This window comes from Somniosus microcephalus, chromosome 6, assembly GCF_052327205.1.
Source record: "Somniosus microcephalus isolate GS21.2 chromosome 6, FLI_Smic_1.0, whole genome shotgun sequence".
Taxonomy (NCBI): domain Eukaryota; kingdom Metazoa; phylum Chordata; class Chondrichthyes; order Squaliformes; family Somniosidae; genus Somniosus; species Somniosus microcephalus.
Genome location: NC_140992.1, coordinates 3712095 through 3729945, shown reverse-complemented (window position 1 = coordinate 3729945; position 17851 = coordinate 3712095). Strand labels below are relative to the sequence as shown.

At 50.8% G+C, this 17851-nt stretch overlaps 1 protein-coding gene across 1 annotated transcript in view; it reads left to right on the top strand.

Annotated features, from left to right (window-relative positions):
• Positions 1 to 17851, top strand: part of LOC147115372 (prolyl 3-hydroxylase 2-like) — a 271320-nt gene that overhangs the window by 163297 nt on the left and 90172 nt on the right. Inside the window, 1 exon segment of the mRNA XM_085989637.1 lies at positions 1013 to 1165. Coding sequence (XP_085845763.1) covers positions 1013 to 1165 — 153 coding nt within the window.

Here is a 17851-nt window from a genome sequence, read left to right as displayed (position 1 = left end):
TTAGATGGAGTGCAACGAAGGTTCACCAGACTGGTTCCTGGGATGAGAACGCTGTCCTATGAGAAGAGATTGAGTAGAATGGGCCTATACTCTCTAGAGTTGAGAAGACTGAGCGGTGATCTCATTAAACCTTTAAAATTCTTAGGGGGCTTGACAGGGTAGATGCAGGGAGGATGTTTCCCCGGGCTGGGGAGTCTAGAACCAGGGGTCACAGTCTCCGAATAAGGGGTCGGCCATTCAGGACTGAGATGAGGAGGAATTTCTTCCCTCAGAGGGTGGTGAATCTTTGGAATTCTCTACCCCAGAGGGCTGTGGAGGCTCAGTCACTGAGTATATTCAAGATGGAGGTCAATAGATTCTTGGACACTGAGGGAATTAAGGGATATCGAGTTGAAGTAGAAGATCAGCCATGAACTTACTGAATGACGGAGCAGGCTCGAGGGGCCGTATGGCTGACTCCTGCTCCTAATTCTTATGTTCTTAAGAGGCGTTGGTGGACTGTGGACGGGGAACCAATGTAGGTCAGCGAGCATAGGGGTGATGGGTCAGCGAGCACAGGGGTGATGGGTCAGCGAGCACAGGGGTGATGGGTCAGCGAGCACAGGGGTGATGGGTCAGCGAGCACAGGGGTGATGGGTCAGCGAGCACAGGGGTGATGGGTCAGCGAGCACAGGGGTGATGGGTCAGCGAGCACAGGGGTGATGGGTCAGCGAGCACAGGGGTGATGGGTCAGCGAGCACAGGGGTGATGGGTGAGCGGGACTTGGTGTTACCCCTCTGACCAGTGGCAGTGCCACAGACCCTCCACTGGGGCGGGGGTGAGCTACAGTTGCAGCGTGACATGGGAGGTTTCTGTTACAAATGTAGACATCAGAACGAGCGATGGATAAAGTACACCGAACTACGTGATGCGTGAGGTATTTTAATATATATCAGTACTAATGTACTCTCAGCAACAAATCCACACGGAGCCCTTATTAACATAGCTTGTTGCTGTGACTTGTTATTTTCAGTTGAATCAACTGGACAAAGCAGCTGAGGCGGCTCACACATTCTTCCTGGCAAATCCCGAGCATATGGAAATGAGGCAGAGCCTGGAACGCTACAAGCAGATGGAAGGAGTGAAGGAAACCCATTTCATTGACCGGGAGATGAGGCCCTACATGGTAAGAAGGTGCAGTGGACTCGCTAGTGACGGCACTGGGATTTCAGGGGAATGTGTTGGTGGGCGGGAGATTCTGTCTGGTTAAACTGTGGAAAAACTCAGTCGAGCGATTATACATTATGTTATTCCAACTGGGCTGTGCGGAGAACATTGCGGTACAGTACTGTTGGGTACAGGTATGTCACTGTATAACACTGGGGTACAGTACTGGTGGATGCAGGTCTGTCACTATAACACTGGATACAGTACTGGTGGGTACAGGTCTGTCACTGTATAACACCGGGGTACAGTACTGGTGGGTACAGGTCTGTCAATGTATAACACTGGGGTACAGTACTAGTGGGTACAGATCTGTCACTGTATAACACTGGGGTACAGTACTGGTGGGTACAGGTCTGTCACTATAACACTGGGGTACAGTACTGGTGGGTACAGGTCTGTCCCTGTATAACACTGGGGTATAGAACTGGTGGGTACAGATCTGTCACTGTATAACACTGGGGTACAGTACTACTGGGTACAGGTCATCCACTGTATAACACTGGGGTACAGTACTGGTGGGTACTGGCCTGTCGCTGTATAACACTGGGGTACAGTACTGGTGGGTACAGGTCTGTCACTGAAAAACACTGGGGTACAGTACTGGTGGGTACAGGTCTGTCCCTGTATAAAACTGGGGTACAGTACTGGTGGGTACAGGTCTGTCACTGTATAACACTGGGGTACAGTGCTGGTGGGTACGGGTCTGTCACTGTATAACACAGGGATCCAGTACTGGTGGGTAAAGGTCTGTCACTGTATAACACTGGGGTAAAGTACTGGTGGGTACAGGTCTGTCACTGTATAAAACTGGGGTACAGTACTGGTGGGTACAGGTCTGTAACTAACATGGGTACAGTACTGGTGGGTACAGGTCTGTCACTGTATAACACTGGTACAGTACTGGTGGGTACAGATCTGTCACTGTGTAACATTGGGGTACAGGTCTGTCACTGTATAACACTGGGGTACAGTACTGGTGGGCACAGGTCTGTCGCTGTATAACACTGGGGTACAGAACTGGTGGGTACAGGTCTGTCTCTGCAAACACTGGGGTACAGGACTGGTGGGTACAGGTCTGTCACTGTATAACACGGGGCACAGTACTGGTGGGTACAGGTCTGTCACTGTATAACACTGGGGTACAGTACTGGTGGGTACCGGTCTGTCGCTGTATAACACTGGGGTACAGTACTGGTGGGCACAGGTCTGTCTCTGTATAACACTCGGGTACAGTACTGGTGGGTGCAGGTCTGTCACTGTATAACACTGGGGTACAGTACTGGTGGGTAAAGGTCTGTCGCTGTATAACACTGGGGTGCAGTGCTGGTGGGTACAGGTCTGTCACTGTATAACACTGGGGTACAGTACTGTTGGGTACAGGTCTGTCGCTGTATAACACTGGGGTACAGTACTGGTGGGTACAGGTCTGTCACTGTATAACACTGGGGTACAGTACTGGTGGGTACAGGTCTGTCACTGTATAACACTGGGTACAGTACTGGTGGGTACAGGTCTGTCGCTGTATAACACTGGGGTACAGTACTGGTGGGTACAGGTCTGTCACTGTATAACACTGGGGTACAGTACTGGGGGGTACAGGTCTGTCACTGTATAACACTGGGGTACAGTACTGGTGGGTACAGGTCTGTCGCTGTATAACACTGGGGTACAGTACTGGTGGGTACAGGTCTGTCGCTGTATAACACTGGGGTACAGTACTGGTGGGTACAGGTCTGTCGCTGTATAACACTGGGGTACAGTACTGGTGGGTACAGGTCTGTCTCGGTATAACACTGGGGTACAGTACTGGTGGGTACAGGTCTGTCACTGTATAACACTGGGGCACAGTACTGGTGGGTACTATAACACTGGGGTACAGTACTGGTGGGTACAGGTCTGTCACTGTATAACACTGGGGTACAGTACTGGTGGGTACAGGTCTGTCACTGTATAACACTGGGGTACAGTACTGTTGGGTACAGGTCTGTCGCTGTATAACACTGGGGTACAGTACAGGTGGATACAGGTCTGTCACTATAACACTGGGGTACAGTACTGGTGGATACAGGTCTGTCACTATAACACTGGGGTACAGTACTGGTGGGTACAGGTCCGTCACTATAACACTGGGGTACAGTACTGGTGGGTACAGGTCTGTCACTGTATAACACTGGGGTACAGTACTGGTGGGTACAGATCTCTCTCTGTATAACACTTGGGTACAGTACTGGTAGGTACAGGTCTATCACTGTATAACAGGGGTACAGTACTGGTGGGTACAGGTCTGTCACTGTATAACACTGGGGTACAGTACTGGTGGGTACAGGTCTGTCACTGTATAACACTGGGGTACAGTACTGGTGTACAGTACTGGTGGGTACAGGTCTGTCACTGTATAACACTGGGGTACAGTACTGGTGGGTACAGGTCTGTCACTGTATAACACTGGGGTACAGTACTGGTGGGTACAGGTCTGTCTCTGTATAACACTGGGGTACAGTACTGGTGGGTACAGGTCTGTCACTGTATAACACTGGGGTACAGTACTGGTGGGTACAGGTCTGTCACTGTATAACACTGGGGTACAGTACTGGTGGGTACAGGTCTGTCACTGTATAACACTGGGGTACAGTACTGGTGGGTACAGGTCTGTCACTGTATAACACTGGGGTACAGTACTGGTGGGTACAGGTCTGTCACTGTATAACACTGGGGTACAGTACTGGTGGGTACAGGTCTGTCACTGTATAACACTGGGGTACAGTACTGTTGGGTACAGGTCTGTCGCTGTATAACACTGGGGTACAGTACAGGTGGATACAGGTCTGTCACGATAACACTGGGGTACAGTACTGGTGGATACAGGTCTGTCACTATAACACTGGGGTACAGTACTGGTGGGTACAGGTCTGTCACTATAACAGTGGGGTACAGTGCTGGTGGGTACAGGTCTGTCACTGTATAACACTGGGGTACACTACTGGTGGGTACAGATCTCTCTCTGTATAACACTTGGGTACAGTACTGGTGGGTACAGGTCTGTCACTGTATAACACTGGGGTACAGTACTGGTGGGTACAGGTCTGTCACTGTATAACACTGGGGTACAGTACTGTTGGGTACAGGTCTGTCGCTGTATAACACTGGGGTACAGTACAGGTGGATACAGGTCTGTCACTATAACACTGGGGTACAGTACTGGTGGATACAGGTCTGTCACTATAACACTGGGGTACAGTACTGGTGGGTACAGGTCCGTCACTATAACACTGGGGTACAGTACTGGTGGGTACAGGTCTGTCACTGTATAACACTGGGGTACAGTACTGGTGGGTACAGATCTCTCTCTGTATAACACTTGGGTACAGTACTGGTAGGTACAGGTCTATCACTGTATAACAGGGGTACAGTACTGGTGGGTACAGGTCTGTCACTGTATAACACTGGGGTACAGTACTGGTGGGTACAGGTCTGTCACTGTATAACACTGGGGTACAGTACTGGTGTAAAGTACTGGTGGGTACAGGTCTGTCACAGTGTAACACCGGGGTACAGTACTGGTGGGTACAGGTCTGTCACTGTATAACACTGGGGTACAGTACTGGTGGGTACAGGTCTGTCACTGTATAACACAGGGGTACACTACTGGTGGGTACAGGTCTGTCACTGTATAACACTGGGGTACAGTACTGGTGGGTACAGGTCTGTCACTGTATAACACTGGGGTACAGTACTGGTGGGTACAGGTCTGTCTCTGTATAACACTGGGGTACAGTACTGGTGGGTACAGGTCTGTCACTGTATAACACTGGGGTACTGTACTGGTGGGTACAGGTCTGTCACTGTATAACACTGGGGTACAGTACTGGTGGGTACAGGTCTGTCACTGTATAACACTGGGGTACAGTACTGGTGGGTACAGGTCTGTCTCTGTATAACACTGGGGTACAGCACTGGTGGGTACAGGTCTGTCACTGTATAACACTGGGGTACAGTACTGGTGGGTACAGGTCTGTCTCTGTATAACACTGGGGTACAGTAGTGGTGGGTACAGGTCTGTCACTGTATAACACTGGGGTACAGTACTGGTGGGTACAGGTCTGTCACTGTATAACACTGGGGTACAGTACTGGTGGGTACAGGTCTGTCTCTGTATAACACTGGGGTACAGTTGTGTCACTGTATAACACTGGGGTACAGCACTGGTGGGTACAGGTCTGTCACTGTATAACACTGGGGTACAGTACTGGGGGCTACAGGTCTGTCACTGTATAACACTGGGGTACAGTACAGGTGGGTACAGGTCTGTCACTGTCTAACACTGGGGTACAGTACTGGTGGGTACAGGTCTGCCACTGTATAACACTGGGGTACAGTACTGGTGGGTACAAGTCTGTCACTGTATAACACTGGGGTACAGTACTGGTGAGTACAGGTCTGTCTCTGTATAACACTGGGGTACAGTACTGGTGGGTACAGGTCTGTCACTGTATAACACTGGGGTACAGTACTGGTGGGTACAGGTCTGTCACTGTATAACACTGGGTACAGTACTGGTGGGTACAGGTCTGTCACTATAACACTGGGGTACAGTACTGGTGGGTACAAGTCTGTCACTGTATAACACTGGGGTACAGTACTGGTCGGTACAGGTCTGTTACTGTATAACACTGGGGTACAGTACTGGTGGGTACAGGTCTGTCACTGTATAACACTGGGGTACAGTACTGGTGGGTACAGGTCTGTCACTGTATAACACTGGGGTACAGTACTGGTGGGTACAGGTCTGTCACTGTATAGCACTGGGGTACAGTACTGGTGGGTACAGGTCTGTCACTGGTAACACTGGGGTACAGTACTGGGGGGTACAGGTCTGTCCCTGTATAACACTGGGGTGCAGTACTGGTGGGTACAGGTCTGTCACTGTAACACTGGGGTACAGAACTGCTGGGTACAGGTCTGTCACTGTATAACACTGGGTTACAGTACTGGTGGGTACAGGTCTGTCACTGTATAACACTGGGGTACAGTACTGGGGGGTACAGGTCTGTCACTGTATAACACTGGGGTGCAGTACTGGGGGTACAGGCCTGTCACTGTATAACACTGGGATACAGTACTGGTGGGTACAGGTCTGTCACGAACACTGGGGTACAGTACTGGTGGGTACAGGTCTGTCACTGTATAACACTGGGGTACAGTACTGGGGGGTACAGGTCTGTCACTGTATAACACTGGGGTACTGTACTGGTGGGTACAGGTCTGTCAGTGTATAACACTGGAGTACAGTACTGGTGGGTACAGGTCTGTCACTAACACTGGGGTACGGTACTGGTGGGTACATGTCTGTCACTGTATAACACTGGGATACAGTACTGGTGGGTACAGGTCTGTCGCTGTATAACACCGGGGTACAGTACTGGTGGGTACAGGTCTGTCGCTGTATAATACTGGGGTACAGTACTGGTGGGTACAGGTCTGTCGCTGTATCAGACCGGGGTACAGTACTGGTGGGTACAGGTCTGTCACTGTATAACACTGGGGTACAGTACTGGTGGGTACAGGTCTGTCACTGTTTAACACTGGGGTACAGTACTGGGGGGTACAGGTCTGTCACTGTATAACACTGGGGTACAGTACTGGTGGGTACAGGTCTGTCACTGTTTTACACTGGGGTACAGTACTGGGGGGTACAGGTCTGTCACTGTATAACACTGGGGTACAGTTCTGGTGGGTACAGGTCTGTCACTGTATAACACTGGGGTACAGTACTGGTGGGTACAGGTCTGTCACTGTATAACACTGGGGTACAGTACTGGTGGGCACAGGTCTGTCACTGTATAACACTGGGGTACAGTACTGGGGGGTACAGGTCTGTCGCTGTATAACACTGGGGTACAGTACTGGTGGGCACAGGTCTGTCACTGTATAACACTGGGGTACAGCACTGGTGGGTACAGGTCAGTCTCTGTATAACACTGGGGTACAGTACTGGTGGGTACAGGTCTGTCACTGTATTATACTGGGGTACAGCACTGGTGGGTACAGGTCTGTCGCTGTATTAAACTGGGGTACAGTACTGGGGGGTACAGGTCTGTCACTGTATAACCCTGGGGTACAGCACTGGTGGGTACAGCTCTGTCACTGTATTACACTGGGGTACAGTACTGGGGGGTACAGGTCTGTCTCTGTATAACACTGGGGTACAGCACTAGTGGGTACAGGTCTGTCACTGTATAACACTGGGTACAGTACTGGGGGGTACAGGTCTGTCTCTGTATAACACTGGGGTACAGTACTGGTGGGTACAGGTCTGTCACTGTATAACACTGGGGTACAGTACTGGTGGGTACAGGTCTGTCTCTGTATAACCCTTGGGTACAGTACTGGGGGGTACAGGTCTGTCTCTGTATAACACTGGGGTACAGCACTGGTGGGTACAGGTCTGTCTCTGTATAACACTGGGGTACAGTACTGGTGGATACAGGTCTGTCACTTTATAACACTGGGGTACAGTACTGGTGGGTACAGGTCTGTCCCTGTATAACACTGGGGTACAGTACTGGTGGATACAGGTCTGTCACTGTATAACACTGGGGTACAGTACTGGTGGGTACAGGTCTGTCACTGTATAACACAGGGGTACAGTACTGGTGGGTACAGGTCTGTCACTGTATAACACTGGGGTACAGTACTGGTGGGTACAGGTCTGTCACTGTATAACACTGGGGTACAGTACTGGTGGGTACAGGTCTGTCACTGTATAACACTGGGGTACAGTACTGGTGGGTACAGGTCTGTCACTGTGTAACACTGGGGTACAGTACTGGTGGGTACAGGTCTGTTACTGTATACCACGGGGGTACAGTACTGGGGGGTACAGGTCTGTCACTGTATAACACTGGGGTACAGTGCTGGTGGGTACAGGTCTGTCACTGTATAACACTGGGGTACAGTACTGGTGGGTACAGGTCTGTCACTGTAACACTGGGGTACAGTACTGGTGGGTACAGGTCTGTCACTGTATAACACTGGGGTACAGTACTGGTGGGTACAGGTCTGTCACTGTATAACACTGGGGTACAGAACTGGTGGGTGCAGGTCTGTCGCTGTATAACACCGGGGTACAGTACTGGTGGGTACAGGTCTGTCACTGTATAACACTGGGGTACAGTACTGGTGGGTACAGGTCTGTTGCTGTATAACACTGGGGTACAGTACTGGGGGGTACAGGTCTGTCACTGCATAACACGGGTACAGTACTGGTGGGTACAGGTCTGTCTCTGTATAACACTGGGGTACAGTACTGGTGGGCACAGGTCTGTCACTGTATAACACTGAGGTACAGTACTGGTGGGTACAGGCCTGTCACTGTATAACACTGGGGTACAGTACTGGTGGGCACAGGTCTGTCACTGTACAACAGTGGGGTACAGTACTGGTGGGTACAGGTCTGTTGCTGTACAACACTGGGGTACAGTACGGGGGGGTACAGGTCTGTCACTGTATAACACGGGTATAGTACTGGTGGGTACAGGTCTGTCTCTGGATAACACTGGGGTACAGTACTGGTGGGTACAGGTCTGTCACTTTATAACACCGGGGTACAGTACTGGTGGGTGCAGGTCTCTCTCTGTATAACACTGGGGTACAGTACTGGTGGGTACAGGTCTGTCACTGTATTACACTGGGGTACAGTACTGGTGGGTACAGGTCTGTCTCTGTATAACACTGGGGTACAGTACTCGTGGGTGCAGGTCTGTCACTGTATAACACTGGGGTACAGTACTGGTGGGTACAGGTCTGTCACTGTATAACACTGGGGTACAGTACTGGTGGGTACAGGTCTGTGACTGTATAACACTGGGGTACAGGACTGGTGGGTACAGGTCTGTCACTGTATAACACTGGGGTACAGTACTGGTGGGCACAGGTCTCTCTCTGTATAACACTGGGGTACAGTACTGGTGGGTACAGGTCTGTCACTGTAACACTGGGGTACAGTACTGGGGGGTACAGGTCTGTCACTGTATAACACTGGGGTACAGTACTGGGGGGTGCAGGTCTGTCCCTGTATAACACTGGGGTACAGTACTGGTGGGTACAGGTCTGTCTCTGTATAACACTGGGGTACAGTAGTGGTGGGTACAGGTCTGTCACTGTAACACTGGGGTACAGAACTGGTGGGTACAGGTCTGTCACTGTATAACACTGGGGTACAGGACTGGTGGGTACAAGTCTGTCACTGTATAACACTGGGGTACAGTACTGGGGGGTACAGGTCTGTCACTGTATAACACTGGGTTACAGTACTGGTGGGTACAGGTCTGTCACTGTATAACACTGGGGTACAGTACTGGGGGGTACAGGTCTGTCATTGTATAACACTGGGGTACAGTACTGGGGGTACAGGCCTGTCACTGTATAACACTGGGATACAGTACTGGTGGGTACAGGTCTGTCACTAACACTGGGGTACGGTACTGGTGGGTACATGTCTGTCACTGTATAACACTGGGATACAGTACTGGTGGGTACAGGTCTGTCGCTGTATAAGACCGGGGTACAGTACTGGTGGGTACAGGTCTGTCACTGTATAATACTGGGGTACATTAATGGTGGGTACAGGTCTGTCGCTGTATAACACTGGGGTACAGCACTGGTGGGCACAGGTCTGTCACTGTATAACACTGGGGTACAGTACTGGGGGGTACAGGTCTGTCGCTGTATAACACTGGGGTACAGTACTGGTGGGCACAGGTCTGTCACTGTATAACACTGGGGTACAGCACTGGTGGGTACAGGTCTGTCTCTGTATAACACTGGGGTACAGTACTGGTGGGTACAGGTCTGTCACTGTATAACACTGTGGTACAGCACTGGTGGGTACAGGTCTGTCGCTGTATTAAACTGGGGTACAGTACTGGGGGGTACAGGTCTGTCACTGTATAACCCTGGGGTACAGCACTGGTGGGTACAGGTCTGTCACTGTATTACACTGGGGTACAGTACTGGGGGGTACAGGTCTGTCTCTGTTTCACACTGGGGTACAGTACTAGTGGGTACAGGTCTGTCACTGTATAACACTGGGTACAGTACTGGGGGGTACAGGTCTGTCTCTGTATATCACTGGGGTACAGTACTGGTGGGTACAGGTCTGTCACTGTATAACACTGGGGTACAGTACTGGTGGGTGCACGTCTGTCTCTGTATAACCCTGGGGTACAGTACTGGGGGGTACAGGTCTGTCTCTGTATAACACTGGGGTACAGCACTGGTGGGGACAGGTCTGTCTCTGGATAACACTGGGGTCCAGCACTGGTGGATACAGGTCTGTCTCTGTATAACACTGGGGTACAGTACTCGTGGGTGCAGGTCTGTCACTGTATAACACTGGGGTACAGTACTGGTGGGTACAGGTCTGTCACTGTATAACACTGGGGTACAGTACTGGTGGGTACAGGTCTGTGACTGTATAACACTGGGGTACAGGACTGGTGGGTACAGGTCTGTCACTGTATAACACTGGGGTACAGTACTGGTGGGCACAGGTCTCTCTCTGTATAACACTGGGGTACAGTACTGGTGGGTACAGGTCTGTCACTGTAACACTGGGGTACAGTACTGGGGGGTACAGGTCTGTCACTGTATAACACTGGGGTACAGTACTGCGGGGTGCAGGTCTGTCCCTGTATAACACTGGGGTACAGTACTGGTGGGTACAGGTCTGTCTCTGTATAACACTGGGGTACAGTAGTGGTGGGTACAGGTCTGTCACTGTAACACTGGGGTACAGAACTGGTGGGTACAGGTCTGTCACTGTATAACACTGGGGTACAGGACTGGTGGGTACAGGTCTGTCACTGTATAACACTGGGGTACAGTACTGGGGGGTACAGGTCTGTCACTGTATAACACTGGGTTACAGTACTGGTGGGTACAGGTCTGTCACTGTATAACACTGGGGTACAGTACTGGGGGGTACAGGTCTGTCATTGTATAACACTGGGGTACAGTACTGGGGGTACAGGCCTGTCACTGTATAACACTGGGATACAGTACTGGTGGGTACAGGTCTGTCACTAACACTGGGGTACGGTACTGGTGGGTACATGTCTGTCACTGTATAACACTGGGATACAGTACTGGTGGGTACAGGTCTGTCGCTGTATAAGACCGGGGTACAGTACTGGTGGGTACAGGTCTGTCACTGTATAATACTGGGGTACATTAATGGTGGGTACAGGTCTGTCGCTGTATAACACTGGGGTACAGCACTGGTGGGCACAGGTCTGTCACTGTATAACACTGGGGTACAGTACTGGGGGGTACAGGTCTGTCGCTGTATAACACTGGGGTACAGTACTGGTGGGCACAGGTCTGTCACTGTATAACACTGGGGTACAGCACTGGTGGGTACAGGTCTGTCTCTGTATAACACTGGGGTACAGTACTGGTGGGTACAGGTCTGTCACTGTATAACACTGTGGTACAGCACTGGTGGGTACAGGTCTGTCGCTGTATTAAACTGGGGTACAGTACTGGTGGGTACAGGTCTGTCACTGTATAACCCTGGGGTACAGCACTGGTGGGTACAGGTCTGTCACTGTATTACACTGGGGTACAGTACTGGGGGGTACAGGTCTGTCTCTGTTTCACACTGGGGTACAGTACTAGTGGGTACAGGTCTGTCACTGTATAACACTGGGTACAGTACTGGGGGGTACAGGTCTGTCTCTGTATATCACTGGGGTACAGTACTGGTGGGTACAGGTCTGTCACTGTATAACACTGGGGTACAGTACTGGTGGGTGCAGGTCTGTCTCTGTATAACCCTGGGGTACAGTACTGGGGGGTACAGGTCTGTCTCTGTATAACACTGGGGTACAGCACTGGTGGGGACAGGTCTGTCTCTGGATAACACTGGGGTCCAGCACTGGTGGATACAGGTCTGTCACTTTATAACACTGGGGTACAGTACTGGTGGGTACAGGTCTGTCCCTGTATAACACTGGGGGACAGTACTGGTGGATACAGGTCTGTCACTGTATAACACTGGGGTACAGTACTGGTGGGTACAGGTCTGTCACTGTATAACACTGGGGTACAGTACTGGTGGGTACAGGTCTGTCACTGTATAACACTGGGGTACAGTACTGGTGGGTACAGGTCTGTCACTGTATAACACTGGGGTACAGTACTGGTGGGTACAGGTCTGTCACTGTATAACACTGGGGTACAGTACTGGTGGGTACAGGTCTGTCACTGTATAACACTGGGGTACAGTACTGGTGGGTACAGGTCTGTCACTGTATAACACTGGGGTACAGTACTGGTGGGTACAGGTCTGTCACTGTATAACACTGGGGTACAGTACTGGTGGGTACAGGTCTGTCACTGTATAACACTGGGGTACAGTACTGGTGGGTACAGGTCTGTTACTGAATACCACTGGGGTACAGTACTGGTGGGCACAGGTCTATCACTGTATAACACTGGGGTACAGTACTGGTGGGCACAGGTCTGTCACTGTATAACACTGGGGTACAGTATTGGTGGGTACAGGTCTGTCACTGTATAACACTGGGGTACAGAACTGGTGGGTACAGGTCTGTCGCTGTATAACACCGGGGTACAGTACTGGTGGGTACAGGTCTGTCACTGTATAACACTGGGGCACAGCACTGGTGGGTACAGGTCTGTTGCTGCATAACACTGGGGTACAGTACTGGGGGGTACAGGTCTGTCACTGCATAACACGGGTACAGTACTGGTGGGTACAGGTCTGTCTCTGTATAACACTGGGGTACAGTACTGGTGGGTACAGGTCTGTCACTGTATAACACTGAGGTACAGTACTGGTGGGTACAGGTCTGTCACTGTATAACACTGGGGTACAGTACTGGTGGGCACAGGTCTGTCACTGTGTAACAGTGGGGTACAGTACTGGTGGGTACAGGTCTGTTGCTGTATAACACTGGGGTACAGTACGGGGGGGTACAGGTCTGTCACTGTATAACACGGGTATAGTACTGGTGGGTACAGGTCTGTCTCTGTATAACACTGGAGTACAGTACTGGTGGGTACAGGTCTGTCACTTTATAACACCGGGGTACAGTACTGGTGGGTACAGGTCTCTCTCTGTATAACACTGGGGTACAGTACTGGTGGGTACAGGTCTGTCACTGTATTACACTGGGGTACAGTACTGGTGGGTACAGGTCTGTCTCTGTATAACACTGGGGTACAGTACTGGTGGGTGCAGGTCTGTCACTGTATAACACTGGGGTACAGTACTGGTGGGTACAGGTCTGTCACTGTATAGCACTGGGGTACAGGACTGGTGGGTACAGGTCTGTCACTGTATAACACTGGGGTACAGTACTGGTGGGCACAGGTCTCTCTCTGTATAACACTGGGGTACAGTACTGGTGGGTACAGGTCTGTCACTGTATAACACCGGGGTACAGGACAGGTACGTACAGGTCTGTCACTGTATAACACTGGGGTACAGTACTGGTGGGTACAGGCCTGTCACTGTATAACACTGGGGTACAGTACTGGGGGGTACAGGTCTGTCACTCTATAACACTGGGGTACAGTACTGGTGGGTACAGGTCTGTCACTGTATAACACTGGGGTACAGTACTGGTGGGTACAGGTCTGTCACTGTATAACACGGGTACAGTACTGGTGGGTACAGGTCAGTCACTGTATAACACTGGGGTACAGTACTGGTGGGTACAGGTCTGTCACTGTATAACACTGGGGTACAGTACTGGTGGGTACAGGTCTGTCACTGGAACACTGGGGTACAGTACTGTTGGGTACAGGTCTGTCACTGTATAACACTGGGGTACAGTACTGGTGGGTACAGGTCAGTCACTGTATAACACTGGGGTACAGTACTGGTGGGTACAGCTCTGTCACTGTATAACACTGGGGTACAGTACTGGTGTGTACAGGTCTGTCACTGTATAACACTGGGGTACAGTACTGGTGGGTACTGATCTGTTACTGTATAACACTGGGGTACAGTACTGGTGGGAACAGGTCTGTCACTGTATAACACTGGGGTACAGTACTGGGGGGTACAGGTCTGTCTCTGTATAACACTGGCGTACAGCACTGGTGGGTACAGGTCTGTCTCTGTATAACACTGGGGTACAGTACTAGTGGATACAGGTCTGTCACTTTATAACACTGGGGTACAGTACTGGTGGGTACAGGTCTGTCCCTGTATAACACTGGGGTACAGTACTGGTGGATACAGGTCTGTCACTGAATAACACTGGGGTACAGTACTGGTGGGTACAGGTCTGTTACTGTATACCACTGGGGTACTAAACTGGGGGGTACAGGTCTGTCACTGTATAACACTGGGGTACAGTGCTGGTGGGTACAGGTCTGTCACTGTATAACACTGGGGTACAGTACTGGTGGGTACAGGTCAGTCACTGTAACACTGGGGTACAGTACTGCTGGGTACAGGTCTGTCACTGTATAACACTGGGGTACAGTACTGGTGGGCACAGGTCTGTCACTGTATAACACTGGGGTACAGTACTGGTGGGTACAGGTCTGTCACTGTATAACACTGGGGTACAGAACTGGTGGGTACAGGTCTGTCGCTGTATAACACCGGGGTCCAGTACTGGTGGGTACAGGTCTGTCACTGTATAACACTGGGGTACAGTACTGGTGGGTACAGGTCTGTTGCTGTATAACACTGGGGTACAGTACTGGGGGGTACAGGTCTGTCACTGTATAACACGGGTACAGTACTGGTGGGTACAGGTCTGTCTCTGTATAACACTGGGGTACAGTACTGGTGGGTACAGGTCTGTCACTGTATAACACTGAGGTACAGTACTGGTGGGTACAGGTCTGTCACTGTATAACACTGGGGTACAGTACTGGTGGGCACAGGTCTGTCACTGTATAACAGTGGGGTACAGTACTGGTGGGTGCTGGTCTGTTGCTGTATAACACTGGGGTACAGTACGGGGGGGTACAGGTCTGTCACTGTATAACACGGGTATAGTACTGGTGGGTACAGGTCTGTCTCTGTATAACACTGGGGTACAGTACTGGTGGGTACAGGTCTGTCACTTTATAACACCGGGGTACAGTACTGGTGGGTACAGGTCTCTCTCTGTATAACACTGGGGTACAGTACTGGTGGGTACAGGTCTGTCACTGTATTACACTGGGGTACAGTACTGGTGGGTACAGGTCTGTCACTGTATAACACTGGGGTACAGTACTGGTGGGTGCAGGTCTGTCACTGTATAACACTGGGGTACAGTACTGGTGGGTACAGGTCTGTCACTTTATAACACTGGGGTACAGTACTGGTGGGTACAGGTCTGTCACTGTATAACACTGGGGTACAGGACTGGTGGGTACAGGTCTGTCACTGTATAACACTGGGGTACAATACTGGTGGGCACAGGTCTCTCTCTCTATAACACTGGGGTACAGTACTGGTGGGTACAGGTCTGTCACTGTATAACACTGGGGTACAGTACTGGTACGTACAGGTCTGTCACTGTATAACACTGGGGCACAGTACTGGTGGGTTTTGGCCTGTCACTGTATAACACTGGGGTACAGTACTGGTGGGTACAGGTCTGTTACTGTATAACACTGGGGTACAGTACTGGTGGGTACAGGTCTGTCACTGTATAACACTGGGATACAGTACTGGTGTGTACAGGTCTGTCACTGTATAACACTGGGGTACAGTACTGGTGGGTACTGGTCTGTTACTGTATAACACTGGGGTACAGTACTGGTGGGAACAGGTCTGTCACTGTATAACACTGGGGTACAGTACTGGGGGGTACAGGTCTGTCTCTGTATAACACTGGCGTACAGCACTGGTGGGTACAGGTCTGTCTCTGTATAACACTGGGGTACAGTACTAGTGGATACAGGTCTGTCACTTTATAACACTGGGGTACAGTACTGGTGGGTACAGGTCTGTCCCTGTATAACACTGGGGTACAGTACTGGTGGATACAGGTCTGTCACTGAATAACACTGGGGTACAGTACTGGTGGGTACAGGTCTGTTACTGTATACCACTGGGGTACTAAACTGGGGGGTACAGGTCTGTCACTGTATAACACTGGGGTACAGTGCTGGTGGGTACAGGTCTGTCACTGTATAACACTGGGGTACAGTACTGGTGGGTACAGGTCAGTCACTGTAACACTGGGGTACAGTACTGCTGGGTACAGGTCTGTCACTGTATAACACTGGGGTACAGTACTGGTGGGCACAGGTCTGTCACTGTATAACACTGGGGTACAGTACTGGTGGGTACAGGTCTGTCACTGTATAACACTGGGGTACAGAACTGGTGGGTACAGGTCTGTCGCTGTATAACACCGGGGTCCAGTACTGGTGGGTACAGGTCTGTCACTGTATAACACTGGGGTACAGTACTGGTGGGTACAGGTCTGTTGCTGTATAACACTGGGGTACAGTACTGGGGGGTACAGGTCTGTCACTGTATAACACGGGTACAGTACTGGTGGGTACAGGTCTGTCTCTGTATAACACTGGGGTACAGTACTGGTGGGTACAGGTCTGTCACTGTATAACACTGGGGTACAGTACTGGTGGGTACAGCTCTGTCAATGTATAACACTGGGGTACAGTACTGGTGGGTACAGGTCTGTTACTGTATAACACTGGGGTACAGTACTGGTGGGTACAGGTCTGTCACTGTATAACACTGGGATACAGTACTGGTGTGTACAGGTCTGTCACTGTATAACACTGGGGTACAGTACTGGTGGGTACTGGTCTGTTACTGTATAACACTGGGGTACAGTACTGGTGGGAACAGGTCTGTCACTGTATAACACTGGGGTACAGTACTGGGGGGTACAGGTCTGTCTCTGTATAACACTGGCGTACAGCACTGGTGGGTACAGGTCTGTCTCTGTATAACACTGGGGTACAGTACTAGTGGATACAGGTCTGTCACTTTATAACACTGGGGTACAGTACTGGTGGGTACAGGTCTGTCCCTGTATAACACTGGGGTACAGTACTGGTGGATACAGGTCTGTCACTGAATAACACTGGGGTACAGTACTGGTGGGTACAGGTCTGTTACTGTATACCACTGGGGTACTAAACTGGGGGGTACAGGTCTGTCACTGTATAACACTGGGGTACAGTGCTGGTGGGTACAGGTCTGTCACTGTATAACACTGGGGTACAGTACTGGTGGGTACAGGTCAGTCACTGTAACACTGGGGTACAGTACTGCTGGGTACAGGTCTGTCACTGTATAACACTGGGGTACAGTACTGGTGGGCACAGGTCTGTCACTGTATAACACTGGGGTACAGTACTGGTGGGTACAGGTCTGTCACTGTATAACACTGGGGCACAGAACTGGTGGGTACAGGTCTGTCGCTGTATAACACCGGGGTCCAGTACTGGTGGGTACAGGTCTGTCACTGTATAACACTGGGGTACAGTACTGGTGGGTACAGGTCTGTTGCTGTATAACACTGGGGTACAGTACTGGGGGGTACAGGTCTGTCACTGTATAACACGGGTACAGTACTGGTGGGTACAGGTCTGTCTCTGTATAACACTGGGGTACAGTACTGGTGGGTAC